At 44.5% G+C, this 13,379-nt stretch overlaps 1 protein-coding gene across 2 annotated transcripts in view; it reads left to right on the top strand.

The window, feature by feature from the left end:
- Positions 1–13,379, top strand: part of TRPM4 (transient receptor potential cation channel subfamily M member 4) — a 604,715-nt gene that overhangs the window by 537,156 nt on the left and 54,180 nt on the right. For both annotated transcript variants that reach the window (XM_073602273.1, XM_073602274.1), the window contains exons 20-21: positions 1,784–1,952; positions 5,481–5,662. In XM_073602273.1, coding sequence (XP_073458374.1) covers positions 1,784–1,952; positions 5,481–5,662 — 351 coding nt within the window. The remainder of the gene's footprint in view (positions 1–1,783; positions 1,953–5,480; positions 5,663–13,379) is intronic.

Genomic DNA, 13,379 nt, shown 5'->3' with positions numbered 1-13,379 from the left:
AACAAATAAGGGACAATGTTGTTAAGTACAAGTCAGGGTTAGGTTATAAAAAAAAATATCCAAATCTTTAATGATCCCTAGGAGCACCATCAAATCTATTGCAACCAAATGGAAAGAAAATGGCACAACAGAAAACCTACCAAGAGACGGCCGCACACCAAAACTCACGGAGCGGGCAAGGAGGGCATTAATCAGAGAGGCAGCACAGAGACCTAAGGTAACCCTGGAGGAGCTGCAGAGTTCCAGAGAATAAGCCGTACGCTCCATAGAGTTGGGCTTTATGGCATAGTGGCCAGAAGAAAGCCATTACTTTCAGCAAAAAACAAAATGGCACATTTTGAGTTTGCGAAAAGGCATGTGGGAGACTCCTAAAATGTATGGAGGAAGGTGCTCTGGTCTAATTAGATTAAAATGGAACTTTTTGGCCATCAAAGAAAATGCTATACATCACCCAAAAAACACCATCCCCACAGTGAAACATGGTGGTGGCAGCGTCATGCTGTGGGGACGTTTTTCAACAGTCGGGACTAGAAAACTGGTCAGTGTTGAGGGAAAGATGATGGTGCTAAATACAGGGATATTCTTGAGCAAAACCTGTACCACTCTGTGTGTGATTTTAGGCTAGGACAGAGATTCACCTTCCAGCAGGACAATGACCCCAAACACACTGCTAAAGCAACACTTGAGTGGTTTAAGAGGAAACATAAATGTGTTGGAATGGCCTAGTCAAAGCACAGACCTCAATCCAATAGAAAATTTGTGGTCAGACTTAGATTGCTGTTCACAAGCGCAAACCATCCAACTTGAAGGAGCTGGAAGTTTTGCAAGTACGAATGGGCAAAAATCCTAGTGGTAAGATGTGGCAAGCTCTTAGAGACTTATCCAAAGCGACTTGGAGCCGTGATAGCCACAAAAGGTGGCTCTACAAAGTATTGACTTTAGGGGGGTGAATAGTTATGCACACTGACTTTTTTCTGTTATTTTGTCCTACTTGTTTGCTTCACAATAAAAAAAAAAAAAATCTTCAAAGTTGTGGGCATGTTCTGTACATTAAATGATGCAAATCCTCAAACAATTCATGTTAATTCCAGGTTGTGAGGCAACAAAACACGAAAAATGCCAAGGTGGGTGAATACTTTTGCAAGGCACATAACTATACTGTGGTTGAGTGGCAAAATGTCAAACAATTAGAGTGAGTTTTGTTTTGAGAGTAAATCGGTACCATCCCAAAAATATTTTCATAAAACCGAGTTATGATAGGTGACAGGGATTTTTAAAGTCCCAAAGAACAACACTCTATTTTATAAGAACCATAACAAAACTTATTAGAACAATGATAAAATCCACTAATGCCCAAAATTATCACATCACCCATCGTTTTACAACAAGACGATGACTATCTCTGTGTATATATAAGCACTAACCATGCTGGCATGTTAAAAAAAAACTTGTATAGAAAGTATAGTGCACATATGCTCAACTTGTTTCAAGACCTGCTGTTCGTCAGGGTAATCCCTAGACCTTCATATTGAAAAATATAAGTGTCTTTACTCCTGTCAATTTTTTGACATATATGTCCCATTGGGGAGATTTCTTTCACCTCCTGTCCCATAGCCAAAACCGGAAGTGAGAAGAAGCCCCTCCAAAGTGAGGGAATCCCTGATTGTCGCCAGAAATAGTTTCATGATACATGGTACATGATTATGTTATGGACTAAACCGAACAACTGTGGTATAATGTACAGGTAAATGGTATAATATATATATTTTTTTTGTTATTGCAGCTGGAAAGTTTGCAATTGACAACTGCACAGATGACCCTGTGGCTATCATGAATGAAGAGTTACCCCCATGTCCCAACACTTTTGCCAACTGGCTTGTGATTTTGCTTCTGGTTGTTTTCTTGCTTGTTGCTAACATCCTCTTGCTGAATCTGCTGATTGCCATGTTCAGGTAACTAATGTATATGGGGGTCATGTTTCATTATGTTCTTAAAGGTGACCTCTGCCCAAAGTACTACTGGATGTTCATTGATGGATTATGTTTGGTGGCTGGTGGTAGTTGTGCTTCAATTTCCTCAGCCGTTCTCCGGTGGTGTTCTTCTGCTAGTAACTGGCTCACAAGGGAGAAAGGGAAGCGCCTACTATGGCTAGGTTTACACAGGTCCGGTGTAAATTTCTGCTTGGTTTTCACTGCAAATTTCCAAAGCAGCTGTTCAGCTGCGATTTTAGATGCGGTTCAGATGCGAATTTTGGAGCCATCAGCCACTGTCGTCCTTTAACATTAGCTGGTTGGTGAGGAGCGGGCCAGGAAGCCGGCTGCCACATCCTTAAGAGAGCTTCCCCTGCCTCAAAGCACTGGTATGTTATGTATACAAAGATATTGAGAGGGGACTTTGGACTTTTTAGGCACAGTAATACAAAGTAATTTACAAAAAAAGTCTTTTATTGGTTGAAAAAACATATAAAATGCAATTAAAAACCACAAAACAATCTTGATGCATAGATATTCAATAAAGTTTGCCACTGTACAAAGCCATACAAATATATACAAAACCCGGAAAACTGGACATCAATTCAAAGTAAGTAGAAATCCGAGGGTGTGGCTGGACAGTGGACATACGATAATTGTTTTAACTAGAGACTATGCTCAACATGTTGCGCGTGTCTTCACGCTCCTTCAGGAGCAAAGATTATTGTGGTATATAGTGTAGCTCAAGCTGTCAATAATTGTGTAAAATATAGTTATTGGGACAGGGACAGCCTTTGATTGTAGTAAAAAGGTACGCGGTGTCCAGATTTAGCATAGGTATAATGCTTGCCAACTGAAAGGTGACGTTAAGAGAATTGAGCTGGTAGGCTAGGGTAATTGAAGGTAGAAAAATCTCAATTGGAATACTATTAAATAGCAGAAATCCATCATGTAGGAATCCAACAAAGTATTTATATATTCTGTTACAGGTGATACCACTGACGGTCGTTGGTTACGTCCAGCTTGCTTCATTTACTACCTCTGGGACGTTTACTCATTCCCTCTCCATTCCCTCCCATCCCCTATCTCCACTGTCCTTGGCTAACCTCCTGGAAGGCCCCCTGTATACCTATATCCAAAATACTTTGTTGTATTCCTACATGATAGATTTCTGCTATTTAATAGTATTCCAATTGAGATTTTTCTACCTTCAATTACCCTAGCCTTCCAGCTCAATTCTCTTAACGTCACCTTTCAGTTGGCAAGCATTATACCTATGCTAAATCTGGACACTGCGTACCTTTTTACTATAATCCCTGGCTGTCCCTGTCCCAATAACTATATTTTACACAATTATTGATAGCTTGAGCTACACTATATACCACAATAATCTTTGCTCCTGAAGAAGCGTGAAGACACGCGCAACATGTTGAGCAGAGTCTCTAGTTGAAACAATTATCGTATGTCTACTGTTCAGCCAAACCCTCGGATTTCTACTTTGAATTGATGTCCAGTTTTCTGGGTTTTGTATATATTTGTATGGCTTTGTACAGTGGCAAACTTTATTGAATATCTATGCATCAAGATTGTTTTGTGGTTTTTAATAATTGCATTTTATGTTTTTCAACCAATAAAATACTTTTTTGTAAATTACTTTGTACTACTGTGCCTAAAAAGTCCAAAGTCCCCTCTCATTATCTTTGTATACTAATTTTAGGACGTGGCACTTGTCTACTGGCTGTGTATCCACAGTACCACTCTGTGTTGTGATACATTTTCATGTTAAATCATCTGGTATGTTATGGATTTTGGAGGGACCCCATGCCATTTCCTTTTATTTGTAATTTTGGTGTGGCGGTTCCCCTTAAAATCCATACATGACCAGTTTCTTTTTAAAATTGTGTAAAATTGTAGCGTGAAAATCTCCTTAAAATTCGTACCAGATCAGAAAGGCCCTGAAATGGAAGGGGGGCGCAGTTTTTTTTTTTTGGTTCGAATTTGTGTTTAAAACTGAGATGTTGGTTTCAGATGCATTCCCATAGAAGACAATGAGCCTGGAATTTGCATCTGAATCGCACCGCAATGCTCAGAAAACACACATGACTTTTTTTTTAATTTGCAGCGAATTTGCACTGCTGCTGCATCGCATATATATGAACCGGCTCCATAGAAAGACAGTTTGATTTACATGTCCTGCAAATCGAATGTGGTTCAAAACACATCCAATTCACATATTGTATATGTGAACTGAGCCTTCGTGTAGCATAATGGCTGTTCTATTAAATACGCAAAATTGTTAAGTCAGCAAGCTCATAATGAAGACTGCTGTTCTGTGTGTGATGTCCCTGTCCCTCTGTGCTCTGGCTGGCTTTGTACAGTATATCCCGAAGGATGGTGGAAAGATGGTGCCTCGAGCATCGAACTTCCAGGAACCACATTGGAACGCATGCTGGTAGAGGTGACGTCACAGCATCGGGATATAATTGGCTACGTGTTTCAGAGCGTCCACACTCCTTTATCAATCCAGTATGTGTGCCAGAGAAAATGACAGAGATCATTTTCTCTGGAGCTTCCCTTTCTCGCTTTTTTGTTTAATTACAGAGACTGCTTCTGCTTTGGGGACAGCTGCCACGAATATTATGAACTATTGACAGACTTTTTTGGACTATATAATATATGTTCATAGGAACAGCCAGATTGGATTGTGTGCCTATTTTTTCCTTTTATCACATAGTAACTGACCCACACCATAGGGTTTCTTATTCTTCCAAACACCATGTTGTAATCGTATAAAGCTGGGTACAAACTGCAAGCTTTTTTCTTTTTTTCGTTCAACCCAGCAAGTTAAACGAAAGAAAAAAAACTCCTGCCGCGTACACACGAGCAGACTTTTTGACCGGACTGGTCCGACAGACCGAGTCCGGCGGACTATTCGACCATGTGTGGGCTTCATGGGACGTGTAGCGGACTTTTTCGGTCCTAATTTTGACGGACTTTAGATTTGGAACATGTTTCAAATCTTTTCGACGGACTCGAGTCCGGTCGAAAAGTCAGCTCGTCTGTATGCTAGTCCGACGGACGAAAACCGACGCTAGGGCAGCTATTGGCTACTGGCTATCAACTTCCTTATTTTAGTCCGGTCGTACGTCCTCACGTACGAATCTGTCGGACTTTGGTGTGATCTTGTGTAGGCAAGACCGTTTGTTCGGAAAGTCTGTCGGAAGTCCGTTGAAAGTCCGTCAGATAGACCGTCGGACCAGTCCGGTCGAAAAGTCCGCTCGTGTGTACGCGGCATAACAGATCACCATACCATGTCGAACAGACTGCTGAACCAGCTGATTTTCGAACAGTGTGCACCCAGCTTATGAGTCACAGTTCTACACCTTGATTTTTGTATGGAATAGATGTACTGTTATGTGTTTTCCACAAGGAAGAACGTAGGATGAAGAATTGATAATCCTGACTTTGGCCATACTGTGCTATTTATCACCTGTGCCTTTCATCTCACAGCTACACCTTCTCCAAAGTACAAGGAAACAGTGATATCTACTGGAAGTTCCAGCGATACAACCTAATTGTGGAGTACCACAACCGCCCAGCACTGGCTCCCCCCTTCATCATCATCAGCCACATTCATACCTTTATCAAGCGCAAGATCCGCAAGGTGGAATCACAGAAGATCAGACATTTTAGTAAGTAATGACTTGCAGATAGAGTCTGGGTAGTTTATCATATTTTTGGGGGCTTTGTACAGACCGTGAATACACAGAAAAATGTGACAATTAGTATAATAAAAAAAAGGATTTGTCAGTGAAAGATCCCCCCTCCCACACCCCATAAACACATAGGATGGGGGAAAGGAAATGAAAAAAAACTGCCAGGCAACAGCACACCACAGGTGGCTGCATACTATTGGGGCCTATAGCCGTGGTCTCTGTACTACATAGGTAGCCACTGTGAATAGTGGGTCAAGGAGGAAGCAGTATGATTTGAATATGTGTAATTTTTTTGAGCAATTAGTCCTTGTTTTTACCACCACCACTTAGCTAAAGTGTAAAATACAGCTGGAAGAGACTGCTTACATTTCGCATGAAGTTTGACACCGCAAATTTATTGTGGTATGCTGAGTTAAGTTAGCACTAACTGTAAAAAGCAGCCATTCAAGTCAATGGGGCCGCACTGCGAGCACGAGCCATATACTTGGCTTGCGGTTGCAGTTGTAGCACCCTCTAGTGTGTGCTAGATGTAAGATTGGTTTTGTAGTGTAGCTTTGTTAGTATAGAAAAATTTTAGTTTGGCTCAGGGCTAAGCCTGAGCTGTGAATCTGGGTCAGGGTTCAGTGAGTCAGGGCTGAATGACTCATTCTGACAGCTCCTCTGGTGCCTCCCCCTGGTCTAGAGTGTTGTAGAAACTTCTAAAGCTACGGAGTGAAGGTTAGGAGGAGCTGCCTGAAATATTTGAGGGCCTCAGCCAATCCCCCATAAAGGGGGCAGGGTTCACCTCACAAATAGGCATGAGCCATGCCAACAGGGGCAGTCAGTTGGAAGATGGAGATATAGTGCTGTGGAGACTGTCAGCGGCCCTCCTGGGTACACCCTAGTCTAGGGGGGGGGGGGGGGGGGGGGGGGGGGGGGGCCTGGGCCAGGGCCAGGGCTTGGGTGCTGGAAGGATCCTGCCATAAAACACAGAAAAAGCCCTTCCTGGAAGCATTAGAGCAAGTGGGGGACAGTGCAAGTAGAGCAGCACTACTGGGGACTTAAAGGGGTTGTAAAGGTGTTTTTTTTTTTTTTTTTTTAAGAACATGTTATATTTCCCTCCACTGTGCAGCTCGTTTTGCACAGAGTGGCTCTGAACCTGGTCTTCTAGGGTTCCTCGACGGCTGTCTCAGCTCCTCCTCCACCTTTACAACCCCTTTAAAAGGGGGGAGACTGCCATACATAGACAGTTCTCCCTGAAGACAGCATTGTGCCAAGTCTTCATCCCTTCCCTGGGAGATCTTCTGCAGAGTCAGCCGGGTGGGCTGATGTGAGTCAGTCTGGAAGACTGTGGAGGAAAGTTAGCCTGGAGGGCTAGTGAAAGGGGCAGATGCAGCCAGGTGAGATGGTGTTGCTGTGACCAGTAGCCACAGGAGGGAGCGTGCAAGCTGATCACTGAGTACTGCTACACAACAAGGGGCTTTGTGTTCCTGCCTGCAAAAGGTCATTGCTAAATCTGACTGCCTGTCAGATCCATTATAATGATCCATCTGGAGTCTGCAAGCAAGTAAAGTGCAGGAGGAATGTCAAGGAGGCTGTATATAGACTGTGTATAGGAAGATGCCCCTGAAGATGTTGCTAAAGTGTTGTTGCTGAAGTCAAATAGGCATCCCATAATTTCCCATCCCCATCCAAGTTAACCCTTAATAAACCACAAAAACAGTCACTGACCTGTCTCTGGAGTGCCTGTGAAAATTCAGTGTGCTTGGCTGTGTAGGAGTGGGGTAATCCAGTTCATCTCCGGCCCTCAAGGGGGTGCGCTACACAGTGAACAAAGTCAACTCCAGCTGTGAGGGTTGGTGCTTTGGCTCAAGCTTCTGTAAGCTGTATATATTGAGTTTAAAATGAAAGCTGGCACTCTACAAATCACTTTTTCAACCAGGCTAAGGCTTCATGTACACGGGACGTTTTTACAACCTCTCCTGAACAATTTAACTTGACAGATAGTAACCCACATTTAAAATGTCCGTTTTGCCACGTTTACATGCCGCGTTTAGCAGAGTTTTGCCACGTTTGCGTTTAGAAGTGTTTCTAAAAAGATATATATATATATATATATATATATATATATATATATATATATATATATATATATATATATATATATATATATATATATATATATATTTTTTTTTTTTTTTTTTTAAATGGCCAAAAACGAAAAACGCCTATAAACGAAACCTGGCTAAACACGGGTTACCGTGTTTGGCATCTGAAACTTTGGCGTCTGAACTCATTTTTTGCCTTCAAAAAAAGGCCTATAAATGCAACTGCCTAAAAACGACAGTAAACAAACCCGTGTACATGTACACATAAGATAACATTGAATGAGTTCAGGGGCAGTTGAAAAAAGTGTCCAACTGCCTCTGAAAGTCCGTTTACCAGCAGCAGTGTACATGAGGCCTAACTGTGTAAGGCAGGGTAATACATCCATATAGTACAACATTGTTAATGTGTTTCAGCCGCAAGGGACCTTAAAGCAGAGTTCCACTCAAAAGTGGTACTTCCGCTTATTTGTCTCCTCCCCCTCTTCGGTGCCACATTTAGCACCTTTTGGGGGGGAACGGATACCTGTCTTTGGCAGGTATCCTGTCCCCACTTCTGGGAGTCTGGCCGTGGCGAATTATGCCAGCAGTTCGGCTCCCTCCTCCTTCCCCTGCCGCTGGGCGAGTAGGAGAGAGGAGAGGAGCCTCGTGCATGAGCAGTAGGGTTCACTGCCAGGCTCCCTTACCTGCAATGGTGGCGGTAGCACCTGCATAGTTGCCAACATTGTAAAAGAAAATGGGCGTGGTCTACGCAAAATAGTGGGCGTGGCTTAAATGGGCATGGCTCAAAAGGGGTGTGGGTTAGAGTCTGAGATGAATGAGGGATGGAGAGGGAGAGGGATGGAGGGACAGCAGACCCAGATCCTACACCACAATAGCAATGTGTATTCCAGAGTTTAACAATCAGCAGATAAAGATACTCCAAACACCTGGTGTTAGCGCTTCAATCATCCTGGCACCATGGTTGTTATGGTGTCAGGATGATTGAAGCGCATTATTTCTATTATTACATTGTAATATAGAATGAAATCATTCAACTCATCATAATGCAGAATCAGTGGGACCCCTGAGCGTGTCACCTGCCACCAGATGCCATCAGGTGCCCCCCGCAGAGTCTGTCCTTACATCAGGTGCCCCCCCGCAGAGTCAGTCCTTACATCAGGTGCCCCCCGCAGAGTGCCTCCTTCGATTAGGCATTCCCAGCGGAGTGCCTCCTTACATCAGGTGTCCCCAGCGGAGTGCCTCTTATGTCAGGTGTCCCCAGCGGAGTGCCTCTTACGTCAGGTGTCCCCAGCGGAGTGTTGGCTGCAGTCTAGCTACATCTCCTCAAGAGTGGTGACAAGGGGGAAGAGGTGTGTGGGTGCAGGCATGGTGGTGACTAGGCCGGAGGGGGTGCAGGCATGGTGGTGACTAGGCCGGAGGGGGTGCAGGCATGGTGGTGACTAGGCCGGAGGGGGTGCAGGCATGGTGGTGACTAGGCCGGAGGGGGTGCAGGCATGGTGGTGACTAGGCCGGAGGGGGTGCAGGCATGGTGGTGACTAGGCCGGAGGGGGTGCAGGCATGGTGGTGACTAGGCCGGAGGGGGTGCAGGCATGGTGGTGACTAGGCCGGAGGGGGTGCAGGCATGGTGGTGACTAGGCCGGAGGGGGTGCAGGCATGGTGGTGACATGGGGGGAGGCGGGTGCAGGCATGGTGTTGACATGGGGAGGAGGGGGTGCAGGTATGGTGGTGACATGGGGGGGGGGGGGAAACAGGTATGGTGATGACATGGGGGGAGGGGGTGCAGGTATAGTGGAGACATGGGGGGGGGGGGAACAGGTATGGTGATGACACGGGGAGGGGGGGGGAAAGCAGGTATGGTGGTGACACGGGGGGGAGGGGGGTGCAGGTATGGTGGTGACACGGGGTGGGGGGGGGAGCAGGTATGGTGGTGACATGGGGGGGACAGGGTGCAAGGGGGAGCCAAGACCATCAGTGCACTGTCCCCAGCCAGCGGAGCCCAGGTCCTTCCATCAGTGTGACTGTGTCCCCCCCCGCTCATAGCAAGGGGGGAGCCAGGACCATCAGTGCACTGTCCCCACCAGCGAGCCCCGGTCCTTCCATTAGTGGAGCTCTTCAGACACACGGGGCGGAGCGGAGGGTTGGCGGCGGCGTGTGGGGACTGAACATTTCCTTGTGTTCAGTGGAGAAAGGGGAGGGGTTGCCAATCCCTGCAGACAATAGGCTTCAGTGTACAATAGAATTTTCTATTTGTACACTGTAGAGAGAAGCCAATTGGCTGCCCCTCTCCTCTGCATGGAACACAAGGGGGAAATACACTTGTGGAGGTGATGGCGGCCATTTTTGTGTAGCCGTTGCCGTTTTTTGCCAAAAACTTTCCTGATTTTCTCAGTACAAAACCAAAATCCTGGGAAAACAATCGGGACAAGCTTTAAGCGGGACGAGGTTCCCAAAATCGGGATTGTCCCAGGAAAATTGGGACTGTTGGCAACTATGCACCTGACAGCTGATGGAAACAGCTGTGGTGTCAACATCGCTGGTCTCACAGGTAAGTGTCCTCTTATTAAAATTCAGCAGCTGCAGTATGTGTAGCTGCTGGCTTTTAATTTTTGCAGAGATAGGCGGACCTCCGCTTTAAGCAATGATATGATTAAGGCCCCTTGTGGCTGAAACACATTAGTAGTGTTGGGCGATATGGATGTATTACCCTGTCTTACATAGTTAATCTGGTTGAATATAGACACAAGTCCATCCAGTTGAACCCACAGTGAAAAACAAAACCCCACACAATCAAAAACCTCTATATACACAATCCTAAACCCACAGTTGGTACAGAGGAAGGTAAAAATCCCCAATAAACCATGATCCAATTTACTCCATTGGGGGGAAAACGTTCCTTCCTGATCCCCCCATGAGGCTTGGATATTCCCTGGATCAACTTTACCTAAAAATGTTAGTATCCAGTTAGATTTTGTGCATTTAGAAAATAATCCAGGCCTTTTTTTAAAAATCTACTGAGCTAGCCAGTACTAGATCTTTAAGGAGTTTATTCCACATTTTTATAGATTTTACTGTGAAAACGCCTTTCCATAATTGGAGGATAAATCTCTTCCTCCAGACGTAAAGAGTGCCTTTTTGTCCTCTGTGATGACCTTAAAGGATAAGTTCACCTTTTGTAACATGTTACACCCATACTCAGGGTGTAATATGTTACTGCTGCAGCAGCCCCTGCACCCCCGATTCCCCATTGTGATAGCGGGCTGGGGATCTTCTCCCCACACTAGCGGTCACAATGTAAAAAAAAAAAAAAAAAAACTGAAGTGGAACAGGAATCCTCTACATGTTTGCAGCTAAGGCTAGGGCAAAAAAAGTAATTGCCTTTTTTATAAACGTTTTGAAGCTTGCTGACCATACAAGTTTATTGGAGATGGTTTGGAGTGGATAGGCTAGCCCTACTTTGCTTGGGGAATGGTCAGGATGGGGTTTATAATTATCAACCCTAAACTGTGAGGTGTGGCCAGTTTTTCAGTGCACTCATCTATAGTATAGAATTGACTTAGTACTTTAAAGGCACCTTATGAAATACTTAACTTAGAAAAAAGTCCTCCAGCGGTGCGCTGTCACTGCTGACAGGGCTTCTATTCTCACCTACTTGTCTTTCTGGGTTTGCGGGCTCCAGCAGCTTGAATGGCCAAGCTGCGATGTCACTCCCACGCAGTGCTCTGAAGGAGCGGCATGTGGTGACATGACCGGCTGCCAAAACACCAATATCTCCTAAACCGTGCATGTTTAGGAGATATTCATTTTACCTACAGGTAAGCTTTATTATAAGCTTACCTGTAGGTAAAAATCACAAAGTGGACTTAACTACCACTTTAAAGGCTAAGTTCACCTTTCATAACATGTTACACCCGTATCCAGGGTGTAACATGTTACTAAATGTGCAGCTCCTGCACCCCCCCCCCCAAGCTCCTGTTGTGACAGGGGGCTAGGGATCTTCTCCCTGCACCTGCTGTTACAATTTTACAAAAAGCGGCCATGCAGGATTTCCCCCACCTGGCCAGGTCATTTGAGCTGAAAATGTGAGAACTACAAGTACTTACTACCACCGCTGTCAGCTTGTAGTTCACATATAGAAAAAAACAAATGGGAAGAGCCCAAAGAGATTCTTCAAGGAAGAAAGGCCGGTGAAATGCTAAATATCATTTATTGGTTATCCAAAATACATATAATAGACACATAAATAATGAAATACTACACCCATCTCCAACACATAATTAAAATGAGACTTTACGTCTAGATGAGACACAGGCGGCCACCATAACTAGATCACACCTTTCACATCCCTCTCGCACACACAGGCAGACATTTAACCAATCCTAGGATCAGATCTGGGGATAGAGTCCTTCGAACCTTCTCATTAAATAAATAAAAATTGAAAAGTTACTTTTCATGAAAAAATATACTGAAATGTTCGATAGGGACCTTCAAAAAATATCTTAACCGAATGCCTGTGATGTGTGAAAATTTCCTCGAGTATTTTCAGCTATGGATACTGTGATTCAAAGTCCGTTTGGTAACGATCATAAAGGCACTGTGAATGGGGATCGGAGACTGAAGACAGATATGCTTCGGGGAGACTTAGCACAGATACGGGACAGAATATGCTGGTAATACTTCCTTGTAATTAATAGGAATGAGATAAAGCTCACCGTTTAGCTTCTTGTGTGCAAGTAGTCATAACTTCGGGCATCTAGTCTCGGTGTTAGTAGTCCATCACCGCAGCCGCTGCACAAGAAGCCAGGCACGGGACAGAAGGTGAGGATGGTTCCATCCAGGGATGGTTAGGGCTGCTTGTAGTCCAGAACTGAGAGGCTTCAGAAATTGCAGGGGCGTGCCGAGAATGACGGACTGAAGCAGCACTGCAAGTAGTTGTAGCGCTAACTTCCAGCTTCCAATGAAGAGTGGCGGCTCAAGGAAGGTTGAGGGGGGATCAAGGTAGATGGTGGGGGTCACTGTGTCTTCACCACGGACACCGTGATAGCATTGTGCTTAGGCAAACGGACTTTGAATCACAGTATCCATAGCTGAAAATACTCAAGGAAATTTTCACACATCACAGGCATTCGGTCAAGATATTTTTTGAAGGTCCCTATCGAACATTTCAGTATATTTTTTTTCATGAAAAGTAACTTTTCAATTTTTATTTATTTAATGAGAAGGTTCGAAGGACTCTATCCCCAGATCTGATCCTAGGATCGATTAAATGTCTGCCTGTGTGTGCGAGAGTGATGTGAAAGGTGTGATCTAGTTACTGTATGGTGGCCACCTGTGTCTCATCTAGACGTAAAGTCTCATTTTAATTATGTGTTGAAGATGGGTGTAGTATTTCATTATTTATGTGTCTATTATATGTATTTTGGATAATCAATAAATGATATTTAGCATTTCACCGGCCTGTCCTCCTTGAAGAATCTCTTTGGGCTCTTCCCGTTTGTTTTTTTCTATATGCTACCATTTATATTCAGAGGACAACCACCCCTTGGGGTTTCCAATCGATCTATTGGATACCTCAGGCTGACGGTGTAAACGGATCCTTGTATTGGGTG

The sequence above is a fragment of the Aquarana catesbeiana genome, linkage group LG10 (genome assembly GCF_042186555.1).
Source record: "Aquarana catesbeiana isolate 2022-GZ linkage group LG10, ASM4218655v1, whole genome shotgun sequence".
NCBI lineage: Eukaryota > Metazoa > Chordata > Amphibia > Anura > Ranidae > Aquarana > Aquarana catesbeiana.
The sequence above is the reverse complement of the archived record's forward strand: the minus strand, read 5'-3'. Positions and strand labels throughout refer to the sequence as shown.